Source organism: Gopherus flavomarginatus, chromosome 9 (genome assembly GCF_025201925.1).
Source record: "Gopherus flavomarginatus isolate rGopFla2 chromosome 9, rGopFla2.mat.asm, whole genome shotgun sequence".
NCBI classification, from domain to species: Eukaryota; Metazoa; Chordata; order Testudines; family Testudinidae; genus Gopherus; species Gopherus flavomarginatus.
Genome location: NC_066625.1, coordinates 63,187,473 through 63,203,468, shown reverse-complemented (window position 1 = coordinate 63,203,468; position 15,996 = coordinate 63,187,473). Strand labels below are relative to the sequence as shown.

The window sequence follows — 15,996 nt, the reverse complement described above, 5'->3', positions numbered from 1 at the left end:
ATTACGAGACACCTCTGCCCCATGCTTTGTCCTATCTTCCCCCATCCCTCTCATGCCTAACTCACTGTGGCTAGGGCTCTCACCGTGCTGTGTGCAGGCCAAGGGAAGTTGAGAGAGTGGTTTATGTAATTTGTATGAATCAAGGCTGTGAGTGCACTCACAACAGTGCCTCTGTGTCTTTAGCTTCTGTAAATGTGGCCTTGAGAGTCTCCTCCTGCACAGTGGCTGAGCAGCTCTGATGATGAGACAAGTGAAGTGGAGCAGAGAAGGCCTAGTCAGGGAGACGCTACAATCATCTGATCGTGCTGATAACCTCTTTCCAAGCTCTCTGTTCGCTATCAATGATAAACTGAGAATGGATAGTCAGGAGAGGAAATGGGCAGGAGCAGATGATACAGCTGCTCAAGGACCACGCTGACATAGTGAGGTCCCTGACTGCACTGCAGGAAGAACACATCTGTGCTCACCTCCCCCTGCAACCCATTCAGAACTGCCTTCCATGCCCATCCCAAACTCCCCTTCCACATTCCTCACATGTTCCTGGTCCACCACATACCACATGCGCTCCACCACTAGGGATATGTTTCCCAATGACAACCTGAGAGAGCCTCATTAAAAAGTGCACTTCATTGTCATGGAAGAATTGTTTTGTTGACCTAGCTGTGTCTACACTGTGGTTTTGGTCAGCTTAGCTACGTCTCTCGGGAGTGAGTTTTTCATATCCCTGTCAGTTGCTGGGTTATATTTTGACTTGTCATACCGGTAGTTAGAAACAAACTGTGCTCCCCCACTTTGATGCTAACACTTTTTTTTTCAATCTTGAAAATGGTCGTGATAAGGTTTGTGAACAGTTAGTGATAACTTTCATACAATTTCATTTTGTTTGCTCAGTTTTCAGTCAACCTGTTGGCTGACTTTGGGGTTTTTCCTTTGTGTTTGCTATTTTTGGTTCTCCCCTTAAGATAGGAAGTAAATATTTTAAGTACAGTAAAAATATGCATGTGAACTTCCTATAAAACAATACTTGTGACTCAAAGCATGCTATGTAGAAAGAGATCATCATTTAACACTAACTGCCTTATTAAATCAGATTAAATAAATAAAAAACAAAACAAAACATGTGTTTGGGAAGCCAGATAACCTTGAGCTTATTTTCATTATTAAGAACTTTAGCAAAACAAAACCAAGCTTTGTTAGTGACAATAAGCTAGTCCCTTTAACTGAATGAGATGTACCCTTCTCTTCCCTTTGCCAAGGATCTAGACTATTTAAAACAATGACCCTTCTCCACACTGCCCTTTATTCTGAGGTCTCCCTTTTCTTGTTCTTTTGATCCATCCCCTTAAATTTCTTGTTGGCTAACTCACTCCTCCCCCCTTTTCCCTCAGCCTCCAAGCACACATTTGTATCTCCATTCTGAGGGGGGGCCGGAGCCTCTCAATCCCACCTATTTTTAAAATTTATATTCTACAATTTTTTTCCTTCCAAATTCTGGTGTTATCACATTGAATTAACTTTCTGTCCTGTTTCTCTTTTCTTCATCTTCAGCCTTTATTTTCCGATTACAAACTAGCTTATGCTCTCTGCTCTAAAACAACTACTAACTTCGTAAGTAAACCAAAGGAGTATAGTGGAACCTCAGTTATGAACCCCTTGGGAATGGAGGTTATTTGTAACTCTAAAATGTTTGTAACTTTGAACAAAATATTATGGTGGTGCTTTTAAAAAAAATTATAACCGAACATTGATTTAATACAGCTTTTTGAAACTTTACAGTGCAGAAGAAAAATGCTGCTTTCCTTTTATTTTTTTTTTAGTAATTGTACAGTATTTCAGGGTGGATTTGATTTAAATGAAATTAATTTAAATAATTTAAATCTCTAGTCAGGAAGACTCTTTAATCATGGATTTCTACATAAAAGTGCATTCTTGTTGGTTGTTATAACCTTAATACATATTCTTCACAAGGTAGAGATGTAGGTTTCATTTTTAGAAGGTGCACACTATACATTTTTAAAGTGATTTATTTTGAAAGATTTTCAGATTAGTTTTACAGCTATATAAGAAAACGAACGATTGTTTGGTTTTCATTTACCAAAGGTAATTGAAGCAGATAGTTCACCTCCCAATGACTTTATAAATATCTCCAATTCAACAGGTTAATCGTTAATATTTGGAGGATTTTCTTGCCATGCTGTATTGGGAGGAGAACATTACCAAACAGACATTTAAATTGTTCTGTTTAACTAAAACAACATTAAGTATTGTGGATTTTTTTTTCTTCAACAGCAATCATATAATATTTTAACAAAACAAGCAAAAGTCCCTTGCTTCTCACATTTATCTCCAGACTTCTTCTTCTTGTCCAGATCTATTCCACCTCCAACTATCTTCTATTCATTAAACTTTCTGAAACTTTACACTTTTTAGAGAGAGGTAAGGGATTGACTCTGTGTACACAAATTTGCAGAGAGGCAATAGAGTTGAGGTCTGTTATTTCTCACCTCTATATATTTATTTATTTATTTTAGAACATTTTTGCCATTAACAAGCACGTTACCTCTGGAAACACAAATCATCAGTTTGAGAACTGCAAATCTAAGCATCTCTGATGGTATCTTCTAGACTAAGCACTGAGTCCCATTGGGTAAATAGAAAGATTAACCTAAATAATCTATACTGAAGCCTCTGGAATCCCATAAATTTGGGTCCCTAATCCATGAACTGTTGGAACTCATTTACAAAACTTTTCTTAAACATTACATGAATATATTGTCTCATACTATAGAATTAGAATTTATAATCCCTGTTCCATGATGAGAGATCTTTGAGCTATATTGTAGCTTAATTAAGACTACCTTTAGATTGCTTTTTGAGGAAAAAACCTTTTTATCAAAAAAAATCTGATTTTAAATTGATTTTTAAAATTTTCTTTAAAAAAAACCCAACTCATTGATTTTTATCAATTTGCTCCCTCCTCTTCCCCCCCCCACTTTTTTTGAGGGGTCATGTCTGCTGCTGCCTGATTTGTGTACTTCCAGTTCCAAGTGTGTGGTTGACTAGTCAGTTAATAACTCTGGTGTTTGTAACTCTGAGGTTCTCCTGTAATTCTGTCTTTCATCTCCCTGTTATATTCAGCACAGTTCATTAGTTACCTTTGGTTTCTCTTCTCTTAATTTAACTCTCACTTGGCTGATTAATTCTTCAGAATAATCTTTAATGCTATTAAAGTAGTATCTTTTTAATTGGGAGTCACTCTTAATGGGAGCAAAGGCCAATCACTGTGGTATTCCTGTTTTGACATTTTGCTGAAAGTGGTTGTCTCTGCTTGGGAATTATATGCATTTCACTGGTTCTTTATTTAAGAGCTTTAATAGCCAAACAGATGTTGTACTTTTCTCGTCTCTCCAGTTGTTGTAGTTAAAAAAATAATTATTTTGGCAATCCTTGGAATTCCATACTGAAAATATAGTCTGCAACTGGCATGATCATTAACTAGGAGATGGATTTGTTGGAATACTTTCCTCTCAAATCTTACTTTCTGAAAAACTAGATTAATAAAGGTGAAGGTGAACCAAACATGGAATTTCTGTTGAATAAAAAAAGATTTTAGTTAACCCACTAGTACAATTTGTGTGGTTTTTTCCTAGCATAAAACTGTTACCAAGCCTAAAATTACCACTTCTCTAAATTGAGCCACGTCATGCAACCCTCTAAGATGGTTTCTAGAATTGGAAATAATTTGTCTAAATTCTGTCTCCAAAAGGGGGCTTGTTAAAATGGAAATTTATATTTTGGTCTGCTAGATATCAGACAAGTTTGAAGACTAAACCTTGGAAAAACAATGCTGCTTTTGTCTTATTGTGGTAGTCTCTCTCCCTCCCCTTTACTGAAGCCCCCCATTATCTTGAAAAACCAGCAGATTTAAAATGAGTGAACTAAAATTCTCATTGTATTCTAAATTTGATAAAATAAATTACTGTGCTAAGCTAATATCTACTCCTTGAACTGGTCTTTTAGGGTTAAAAATAGGAATGGTGAAAAGACAAGTTGTACATGTCAACAAGCGGGGTTCCAGTGGATATAGTGTACTTAGATTTTCAGAAAGCCTTTAACAAGGTCTCTCACCAAAGGCTCTTAAGCAAAGTAAGCTGTCAAGGGATAAGAGGGAATGTCCTCTCATGGATTGGTAACTGGTTAAGAGATAGGAAACAAAGGGTAGGAATAAATGGTCAGTTTTCAGAATGGAGAGAGGTAAATAGTGGTATCCCCCACAGGTCTGTTCTGGGACCAGTTGGTCCTATTCAGAATATTCATAAATGATCTGCAGAAAGGAGTAAACAGTGAGGTGGCAAAATTTGCAGATGATACAAAATTGCTCAAGATAGTTAAGTCACAGTCAGACTGCAAAGAGATACAAAAGGATCTCTCAGAACCGAGTGGGCAACAAAATGGCAGATGAAATTCAGTGTTGATAAATGCAAAGTAATGCACATTGAAGAACATAATCCCAACTATACATTTAAAATGATGGCAGTCTAAATTGGCTGTTACCACTCAAGAAAGAGATCTTGGAGTCGTGGATAGTTCTCTGAAAACATCCACTCAGTGTGCAGCAGCAGTCAAAAAAGCGAACAGAATGTTGGAACTCCATTAAGAAAGGGATAGATAATAAGACAGAAAATGTCATACTGCCTCTATATAAATCCACGGTACGTCCACATCTTGAATATTGTATGCAGATGTGGTCACCCCATCTCAAAAAAGATGTATTGAAATTGGAAAAGGTTCAGAAAAGGACAACAAAAATTATTAGGGGTATGGAATAGCTGCCATATGAAGAGAGATTAATAAGACTGGGACTTTTCAGTTTTGAGCAGAGCTGACTAAGGGGAAATATGGTAGAGGTCTATAAAATGACTGGTGTAGAGAAAGTAAATAAGGAAATGTTATTTACTCCTTTTTCATAACTCGAGAACTAGGGGTCATCAACTGAAATTAATAGGCAGCAGGTTTAAAACAAAAGGAAGTATATTTTCACACAACATACAGTGAACCCGTGGAACTTATTGTCAGAGGATGTTGTGAAGGCCAAGACTATAACAGGGCTCAAAAAAGAATTAGATACGTTCATGGAGGATAGATAAGTTAATGGCAGTTAGCCAAGATGGACAGCGATGGTGTCCCTACCCTCTGTTTGCCAGAAGTTGGGAATGGGCAATAGGGGCTGGATCACTTGGTGATTACCTGTTCTGTTCATTCCCTCTGGAGCACCTGGTATTGGCCACTGTTGGAAGACAGAATACTGGGCTAGGTGGACCTTTGATCTGACCCAGTGTTGCCATTCTTACACTTTAATTTTATTAAGGGAAGATATTAGCATTTATAAATCCAGGGTGTGGCCATACAGCAAAAGCAGTTAATGGCATCTTTTATGTTTCTGTTAGCACAGCGGTTCTCAAACTTTTTAGGAACCTGAGGACCCCAATTTTCATTTATAATTTTGCTGTGGACCTCCAAGTCCTCTTCTCATCCCCTGGCCCTTTCAGCCAAGGCCTCACCCCTGCTCCACCCTTGCCCCTTCTCTTCCCCGCCTCTTTTCACCTCCTCCCTTGAGCGCCCCCATCTCTGTTTCTCCTCCTCCTTTCCCAGCATGCAGGATGCACTGGGAGGGAGGGGGAAGAGTGGAGGGAGGAGGAGGAGTTGATCAGTGAAGCCCATGGACTCCAGTTTCGAGAAATGCTTGTTCACAGTTTTTGTGTGGGGGGTCTTTTTAGTAAAACTAGTTGAGCTGGTGAGTCTGAATATTCAACTGCTGCTTATATAAAAGGAGAAACTGGTTTTGTGATACTGACACTTCTGCTAACAAGTTGGCAGAATTCTAGCTAAGACAGGAGTTGGCAACCTTTCAGAAGTGCTGTGCCAAGTCTTCATTTATTCACTCTAATATAAAGTTTCATGTGCCAGTAATACACTTTAATGTTTTTAGAAGGTCTCTTTCTATAAGTCTATAATATATAACTAAATATTGTTGTATGTAAGTAAATAAGGTTTTTAAAATGTTTAAGAAGCTTAATTTAAAATTAAATTAAAATGCAGAGCCTCCTGGACTAGTGACCAGGACCTGGGCAGTGTGAGTGCCACTGAAAATCAGCTCACGTGCCGCCTTCGGCACGCTTGCCATAGGTTGCCTACCCCTGAGCTAAGACTTACCTGAAAGGGATAAGCAGTTAATTCATAAGAGTATCTTAATATGAGTCTGAGATCAGTAACTGAAGCTATGTCCTTAACTGATTTCTAGGATTTTGTTTTAAGACCTGTATGAAACATATGACCATTAAATACAAAACATGGCCACAGTTTACATTAATATTTAGAAGTTTCCGTCAATACAAAGATTTACTTTAGTCATTTGAAAGAATAGAATAGGATGAATTTTTGAAGTGTGGTGGTCAGTGATAAATATCTGAAGTTTTCTATGATATTACACATTCGAAAGTTAGAAAATTTTAATTAATTTTTTCCAATAGCTTTAAAATAAGAACTAATTTTTTTTTAAATGCTGATTTAATGTTTACTACTCATTGTAGTGCCTAGGAGCCCTAGTCCTGGACCAAGACTCCATTGTGCAAACACAGAACAAAAAGATACCTGCCCCAAAGAGCTTGCAATCTTAAGTAATTCTTTATTAACAGTTTTTTTTCTTCTTCCTAATTTGTCTTTACAAAATCTGGCTTCTAATTTTGCTTTCTCTTTTTCTATTTCCTTTCACTTCTGTTTTTGTGTTCAGTGTTGTAGCAAAGTGAAGCTAGAATCAAGATTCCTGAAGCACTGGTAGAACTGCAAACTCAGAAGCAGTGCCTAGATGTTGTCATGACCAGCTTCATAGAAAAGTGGGGAGAAGCAAAAGAGGCTAGGAACCTAGGTTCTGAAGCACAGCGTTCCCACACTTCAGAGATTGTGAGTTTAGTAAGTTTCATTTAGCTGCTGGCTGACATTGCCACAAACAAAACTATGCTGCTCTTAAAGACCAGGAACACTCTGAACTAGCCTTACAGTGCCTCATGTAATCACCAGTGGATTAACATTTATCCTGTGATATTTTTTTCTAAAATATATAAGCAATTGGTAATTTATTCTGGGAAACTCCAGTACTGGTTTTGTCACCTTTTTGTGATGGTACCTGAGTGTCATGCCTCTGCCAATAGGGTTGTAGCCTTATTCAGGAGGCGTACTGAAAAGAGGCCTGCGTCATGGAATAGATGTGCATGCTTTTAGAAGTTTGCAGTCTTTAGACAGTGATAGAAATGACTACCTCGTCTTAAACTTTTTGGCTAACTTCAAAATGGTACAGTATGTGGTGATTTTTCTGATATGAGGAGATCATTAGACTCTGAATCTGTATTGTTGCCTAATAATATATCCTGCTCAAACATCATCTTACAGGTGAAGGTGCTTATGAAAGCTGTAATTATTAAGGGTACAGAGCATGGAGGGCATTCTTGACTTAATCCTTTATGGGATGCAGCTAACCATGATGAGTGGAATTCACAATTGAATACACGACTTGCATCTATGGTGGCTTCTTTTAGCTTATGTGCTTCAGTTTTCAGATTTTGTCTATTAGTGCTAGAGTAGGATAGGTTGAGTACCAAGACAAAAATCTGGTAATGAAATGCAAGAAAAACAATGACCTATAAAATGTATGTGGAGGATTCAGAATTAAAGGACAACAACCAGAAGAACATTTTCTGAATCTTATATAGAACTGCAAGAAAAGGGGGAGGAAGGGAAGTATACACATGTACTAATGATGGTGCAGACTCCTAGTGTGTAATGTCTCTGGATCTACTTTCTCGGTTGAGGGCTTCTCAAGTGTCTGAAGATGTGGGGGCTCCGTTGAATGGTTCCTCTAGTCTATGTCCAAGAGCAACAAGAAATCATAATCAGCTGGAAGATGAGGGGACCGGGTGAGACATTCTGAAGCAAATGATACTAGTGACCCGTATGCCTTGTCCAACATGTACTTAATGATTGTAAGTGAATGTTTCACTTCAAAATAATTCCTCATTTTAAAAAAAACCCAAAAAACTAACCTCTGATTCAAGTGATGCATCAATAGCTTATGAGAACTGTCAAATCAATGTAGCAAAACTCTTACTTCTGCAATTTCCAGTTCTTCTTTGAGTGCTTGTTCATGTCCATTCCAGTCAGGTGTGTGTGTGTGTGTGTGTGTGTGTGTGTGTGTGCGCGCACATGCACAGTAGCTGGAAGAATTTTTCCCCTAGCAGTGACCGTAGGGTCAGGCTGGGCGCACCCTGGCGTCATGCCTTCATGGCGCCCAATATAGAGCCCTGCCAACCCTATACCCCATCAGTTCCTCTTTACAGCAAATGATGGTAGCTGGAACTTCCACTTTCTTTTCTCTTGCTTCGGCAAATGGATTAGCAGTGCTTTATACACTGTACATAGTTACTTTCTGGTAGTTAGTATAGTTCAGTAGTTCTTTGTAAGTTTCAGTTATGGGGAGGTTATCGTCCCCATTTCCTCACCTCATTTGTTACTGGGGCATGCCATGATCCCCAGGCTTTTAGACTTGCCAGATTTGCCCAAAGTGAATGCTAAAAACTGTCTCCACCCTTCCTCCCCCCAACTGCTTACGATGCCTGGGTGAGGGTCACTGGAAGGACTGCTGCAAGATCTGTCAGAAATTCCACCCGAGAACCATTAAGGAGAGGGAGCAGTGTCTCAAAATTCTCCTTATGGAGGTAGCTCTCCAACCTCAGTTGACCCAGGCACCGGGGATCCTGCTCCCAGCATGTTGACTTTGGTGCAAGGCACTCTGACCCCATCTTTGAAGGACTCGGCACCAAAGAAAGATGCCGACAAGGAAGCTCAGCACCCTCATGGAGCCTCTCAGGGACATAGCAGCCTTTAGCACTGGTCCCAGTTGCTGACGCAGAAGAAAGAGAGGTTGGAGAGAAGCCTGTCTCCCTCAGCAAGACCAAGGGACCAGCCACCAGTGGCACCTCAGTTGGGCCACAACTTGGGGACTCAAAGTGGAGCCACTTTGACTCCTGCCCAAGTGAGGCAGTCAAGCCTGGGTCCTCTCACTCACTGCACCTATTGGAGCATCTACTGCTCCCATCCACCTCGGCTTTTGAGGCGGCGGAGGACCTATTGAGCCTCGTGGCACTGTTCTCGCCGCAGAAACAGGAGTGTGTCCCGGCACCGCACGTTCCATCCATCCATCCACCAGGAGCTGTTGAAGAGGGTTGCATCCAACCTTAGCCTGCAGGTGGAGGATTTGGAGGAGCAAGCGGACTCCCTGTTTGCCGTCCTCTTCTCCACAGCCCCTGCTAGAGTGGCCCTTCCCTTTCACGAAGGGTTACTGAAGAGATCCAACACCTTGTGGCAAATCCCCTCCTGTCTGCCTCCCATTTCCAAAGGGAAGAGCGCAAGTACTTTTCCCCACCTAAGGGGCATGAATACCTGTACTCTGATCCTGCCCCAAATTCCCTGGTGGTCCAGGCAATTAACCACAGGGAATGCCAGGGGCAACCCAGAGCTACCCTCCAAAATAAAGACGCCAGGACATGTTCAGACAGAAAATTTATTCTTTGTCTAGCTTACAGTTGAGGGTGGCCAACCACCAGGCCCTCTTTGGCTGCTCCGACTTTAATATGTAGCAGACTGAGGCCAAGTTTGAGAGAATGCTCTCCTGGAAGGTTTGTGTAAAGAATTCCAGGCGATCCTCGATGAGCGTACAACTGCTGCGAGTGCGGCCCTTCAAGCACCATCTGACACAGCAAACTCCACTGCCTGCACCATGGCGTCCGCCATCTCCACGCAATGAGCGTCCTGGCTGCTCCTATCTGGGTTGTCCTCCAAGGCTCAGTAATCGATTCAGGACCTCCCCTTCAATGACCAGACCCCATTTGCAGAGTAGACAGCCAACAAATTATATGGGCTGAAGAACTTCGGAACCACCCTAAAAACTCTGGGGCTTTACATTCTGGACCCAGCACGTAAGCGGTTCAAACTGTAACTTCCCTGGGGCAAGGGAGCCAGCCCCAACAGGACCTGCCGCACAAAAAGCCCAAGGGCTATAGATGGCTCACGAGCCACTTGCCCCCACCCTCTGCCCAGTTGGGCATGACCCACTCCAAGCAAGGAGCTAAAAAGTCTTTTTGAGGCCTGAGGGTATGCCTGAGGGCAACTTACCAGTCTTTCCTGGATCCGATTTTTCCCAATTATTTTGCAGCTGCCTTTCCTTTTTCCTCCCGGTGTGGTCGTCGATAACTTCAGATCTCTGGATCCTCAATATGGTGGCACACGGCTACGCCCTCTAATATATTTCCATTCCTCCCCCATCTCTCTTCAGGGACCCTTCTAATGAGTCTTCTTGAACAGGAGGTTCAGGGGCTCTTAGAGGTGTGGGCGGTGGAGGTCCCACCTCCTTACCGAAACAAGGGTTTCTATTCCTGGTATTTTCTGGTCCAAAAGGCCAAGGGTGGGCTACGTCCCATCCTGGACCTGCAAGACCTCAACAGATACCTAAGGAAGCTAAAGTTTTGCATAGTCTCCCTGGCCTCCATTATCCCCTCCCTGGATCCAGGAGACTGGTATGCTGTCCTCGGCCTGAAAGACTCTCATGTTCGCATAGTGATCTTTCTAGGATACAGACGCTTCCTTTGTTTTTTGGTTGGTTCGACCCACTACCAGTTAGCGATCCTTCTGTTTGGCCTGGCTACAGTATCAAGAGTATTTACCAAGTACATAGTGGTAGTTGCGGCCTACCTCAGGTGTTGGAGTATCGAGATTTAACCAGACATCGACAGCTGTCTGGTCAAAGGCAACTCCAAGGCTAAGGTCCAATACGGCATCACTGTACTACAAACCACGTGCTGTTTCTTGGGACTACTGTTCAACTACAAAAAGTCCATGTTAGGTCCAGTTCAAAGGATAGAATTCATTGGGGCTGTGCTCAACTTGACCCAGGCGAGAACGTTCCTGCCATTGGACAGGTTTCAGACCCTGATGGACCTCACTGTGGAAATGTCCGTTTTCCCCTGATAACGGCTAGGGTGTGCCTGTGCCTGCTAGCCCACATGGCAGCTTCTACATACATGGTCTGCCATGCCAGGCTCTGCATGCGACCACTGCAGTAATGGCTGGCATTGACCTATTTCCAAGCCAGAGATCACCTGGAAAAGATGATAACCGTTCCTCTGGCGGTTCTCACCTTGCTGCAGTGGTGGACCAATCATGAGAAGGTCCTAGAAGGAGTCCCGTTCGACAGTCCTGTTCCATCTGTCGAGCTAGTGTTGGATGCTTTGGACCTTGGTTGAGAGGTGCACCTTGGGTGCCTCCGTACCTAGGGGATGTGGACCCCAGAGGAGACAAGGTTACATATAAATGGCAAGGAGCTCAGAGTGGTCCGACTGGCCTATGAGGGCTTCCTGCTGCACCTGTCAGGCAAAGTGGTGGGAGTCCTGACGGTCAATATGGCCTCGATGTTCTACATCAACAGGCCTTGTCAGCACTGGTTCGGCATGCTCGTGAACGTGGTAGTGGCCACTCTGACCTCTTCCTTTCAGTCCAGACCTGCCGTCACAGGATCATGGTTGGCTCCTACACTCCAACCTCGGGTCTCTACACCTCTCGGCATGGATGCTCCATGGTTGAACCCAGAGCAGCGTACCTGCTCGGAGGAGGTCTAGCAGGTCCTCTTGGGAAGTAGGAAACCATCCATAAGACTAACTTACTTGGCTAAGGGGACAAGGTTTTCCTGCTGGGCGTCAGAGCGCGGCATCTCTTTCTCGCATTCTTCAGTGCCGTCCATCTTGGACTACTTACCGCAGCTCAGGAACTAAGGTCTGGCACATTCTTCCATCAGAGTGCACCGTGCGGCCATCTCCACATTTCACTAGCCAATCCAAGGTCAGATGTCCTTTTCTCATGATCTATCAGGTTCCTGAGGGGCCTCAAGAGCCTTTACCTGCAGGTATGGGCCCCTGTCCCGCAGTGGGACCTTAACCTGGTCCTTTCCCAGGGTCACCGGCTCGCCTTTCAAGCCACTGGGCTCCTGCTCCCTTTCCTACTTGTCCTGGAAGGGTGCTTTCCTGGTGGCGGTGACATCGGTGAGAAGAGTCTCAGGGATTAAGGCCTTGACCTCGGAACTGCCTTACACCGCATTTTATAAGGACAAGGTCCAGCTGCGGTCCCACCCAACCTTCGTGCCAAAGGCAGTATCTTCCTTATACATGAGCCAGGACGTATTCCTGCCAATGTTCTGTCGTAAGCAGCACAAGACTGCTGAGGAGAGCCGTCTACGTGCACTGGGTGTCTGGAGGGCCTTGGCATTTTACTTGGAGCGTATCAAACCTTTCCGGAAATCGACCCAGCTCTTCATCGCTACGATGGATAGGATGAAGGCCTCCTGGTTCCTTCGCAGAGGATTTCCGACTGGATCACCTCTTGTTATGAACTAGCAAAGGTCCCACTGCTGCCAAATGTCAGGGCCTATTCGACTAGAGTGTAAATGTCTTTGGTGTCCTTTCTGGCGCACATCCCAATCCAGGACATCTGTAGAGCCGCGACATGGTCCTTGGTCCACACATTCACGTCTCATTATGCTATCACTCAGCAGGGCAGAGACAACATTGGGTTTGGCAGAGCTGTATTACAATCTATGCAGCCATGAACTCCTACCTGCCTCCATGGGAACTGCTGGGAGTCACCTAATGTGGAATGGACATGAGCAAGCACTCCAAGAAAAGACAGTTACCTGTTCCGTAACTGGTGTTCTTAGAGATGTGTTGCTTGTGTCCATTCCATGACCTGCTCTCCTTCCCCGCTGTCGGAGTTTCCGGTGAGAAGGAACTGAGGGTGGGGGGAGTTAGCGGTGCCCCTTATACTGCACCATGCAGGTGCCACTGCAGAGGGCACCAGAGCCTCTCCCCTACAGATACTGCTGAGGGAAAAACTTCTGGCATCGGTGCATGTGGCAAGCACACACACCTAATGTGGAATGGACATGAGCAACACATCTCGAAAAACACCAGCTTTTTTCTTCTCTCCAGCATTTCCTTTTTTTTTTTCTCTCCAGCATTTCCTTGGTGGGAAGTAATAGTGGGTGTGCATATTACCCAGTATTGCTGTCCCAAATAGGATACTGGAATTTTTCATGTCTCGCAATTCGTGGACACGTCAGAAATTGTGTTGTCTGTCTCCACATTGGCCTTGAGTGGAACCCATTTGCCACATGATGATTTAATGCTGGAAATATCTAGCAGCTTGGGTTAGCAGAATTGTTACAAAGAAAAGATGAGTGGATGATGGGATCAGTTGTAAGGCTACACAAGACAATGTGAAATTGAGGTTGGGATTTTAGTTGTCTAAACTTATTCTTGATTTCTTAGAAAAGCTGCCTAATGCTCATTAGGAAAGTGTTAGTAGAATCACATGTAGCTTCTAAATTTAGTTTTTAATTGAACAAAATATGGCGGCTGACTTTAGAAGCAGGTGTGAACACGAGGGTAGCAGAAGCTGAAGTAATACTTAATTTTGCGTTTGCATATAGAGGCCATATTATAGGGGAGAATACTATGGAACTAAACACAGTGAAGTAAATCTAATTTTTGTGGTACATTAGTTGACCCATAGCTACTTACCAACATTACTGTTCATAACACAAGCAGGTGGTTTATTTGTGTGGCCCAAATGAAAGACACACACACACACACTGCTACAATAGAGACTTTTCTTAACCTCTAGGAAGGTGATTTAAAGAAATTTAGGCCTGGTCTACAGTACGCGTTTAAACCGATTTTAGCAGCATTAAACTGATTTAACGCCACACCTGTCCACACTATGAGGCCCTTTATATCGATATAAAGGGCTCTTTAAATCGGTTTCTGTACTCCTCCCCAACGAGAGGAGTAGCACTAAAATCGGTATTAGCATATCGGATTACGGTTAGTGTGGCCGCAAATCAACGGTATTAGCCTCCAGGCGGTATCCCACAGTGCACCACTGTGACTGCTCTGGACAGCAATCTGAACTCGGATGCAGTGGCCAGGTAAACAGGAAAAGCCCCACGAACTTTTGAATTACACTTCCTGTTTGCCCAGCGTGGAGCTCTGATCAGCACGGGTGGCGATGCAGTCCCAAATCCAAAAAGAGCTCCAGCATGGATCATACGGGAGATACTGGATCTGATTGCTGTATGGGGAGACAAATCTGTTCTATCAGAGCTCCGTTCCAGAAGATGAAATGCCAAAGCATTTGAAAAAAATCTCCAGGCTACGCAATGTTGCGTGACAAGCATAATGGAAAGCCAAAGAATCAAATGGACGTTCATGGAGGGAGGGAGGAGGTACTGAGGACTCCAGCTATCCCACAGTCCACAGCAGTCTCTGAAAACTATTTACATTCTTGCCTGAGTTCCCAGTGCCTGTAGGTTCAAACACATTGTCCAGCATGGTTCAGGGTATAGCTCGTCAATTTACTCCCTCCTCCCACCATGTGAAAGAAAAGGGAAAGAAATCGTTCCTTGACTTTTTTTTCAATGTCACCCTATGTCTACTGAATGCTGGTGGTAGACACGATATTGCAGCAGTGAAGAGCAGTATCCGCTCCTCTCCCCTCCCTGGTGGCAGACGGTACAATATGACTGATCCGTTGTCGCCATCAGCCCGTGAGTGCTCCTGGCTTGCCTCAGGTGAGGTCAGCTGGGGGCGCCTGGGTAAAAATAGGAATGATTCCTGGTCATTCCCAGTAGATGGTACAGAACGGCTGGTAATCATCCTCATCATAGCAACTAGGGGCTGAGCTCCATCAGCCCCCTCCCTTTCCTGTGTAAAGAAAAGATTCTGTTCTGCTTGGACTATCATAGCAGCGGGATGCTGGGCTCCTCTCCTCCACACCGCTTAATGTCCTGCCTGGACTGTCATAGCACCGGGAGGCTACCTCCCCCTCGTTTTATCTCGCTAACAAGTCACTGTTTCTTATTCCTGCATTCTTAATAATTTCATGACACAAATGCGGGGGACACTTCCACGGTAGCCCAGGAAGGTTGGGGGAGGAGGGAAGCAACGGGTAGGGTTGTTGCAGGGGCACCCCCCGTGAATGGCATGTAGCTCATCATTTCTGTGGGATCTGACATGGAGCAGCTGTGCTCTGTGATACACTGGTTCTCTAGCACACTTGCCCCATATTCTAGGCAGGACTGACTCTATTTTTAGAAATCATAAAGGAGGGATTGACTCGAGGAGTCCATTCCCAGTTTTGCCTTTGCGCCCCCGGCCCACCTCAGCCAGGGGCACCCATGATAGCAGCAGACAGTACAGAACGACAGATAAACGTCATCTTACTGCCAATTTACAATGGCAGCAGACGGTACAGAACAACTGATAACCATCTCTGCTATCATGCAAAAGCAAACGAATGCTGCTGTGTAGTGCTGCAGTAACGCCTCTGTTAGCGGCATCCAGTACACATACGGTGACAGTAAAAAAAAAAAAAAAAAAAAAAAAAGCTGAATGAGCTCCATGGTTCCTGTGCTATGGCGTCTGCCAGGGCAATCCAGGGAAAAAGGGCGCAAAATGATTGTCTGCCGTTGTTATCCCGGAGGAAGGAATGAGTGACGACATTTACCCAGAACCACCCACGACAATGATTTTTGCCCCATCAGGCACTGGGATTTCAACCCAGAATTCCAAGGGGCGGGGGAGACTGTGGGAACTATGGGATAGCTACAGAATAGATACCCACAGTGCAACGCTCCGTAAATTGACACGAGCCTCGGACCATGGACGCACACCACCGAATTAATGTGCTTAGTGTGGCCACGTGCACTTGACTTTATACAATCTGTTTTATAAAACCGGTTTACGTAAAATCGGAATAATCCTGTAGTGTAGACATACCCTTAGAAAACTCCATGGCTGATAAAATAGCTTCATTATTTATTTGAACCTCTGGATTGTCTTG

General features: G+C 43.7%; 1 protein-coding gene across 10 annotated transcripts in view; it reads left to right on the top strand.

The window, feature by feature from the left end:
- TJP1 (tight junction protein 1) overlaps positions 1 to 15,996 on the top strand; it is a 319,386-nt gene that overhangs the window by 191,241 nt on the left and 112,149 nt on the right. The window contains exon 1 of one of the 10 annotated variants that reach the window (XM_050967889.1): positions 8,007 to 8,036. The exons of the other annotated variants lie outside the window; for them this stretch is intronic. Within the exon in view, the coding sequence (XP_050823846.1) occupies positions 8,022 to 8,036 (15 nt within the window). The 5' untranslated portion in view covers positions 8,007 to 8,021. Of the gene's footprint in view, positions 1 to 8,006; positions 8,037 to 15,996 lie in introns of those variants that run through there. 10 annotated transcript variants of the gene reach the window in all.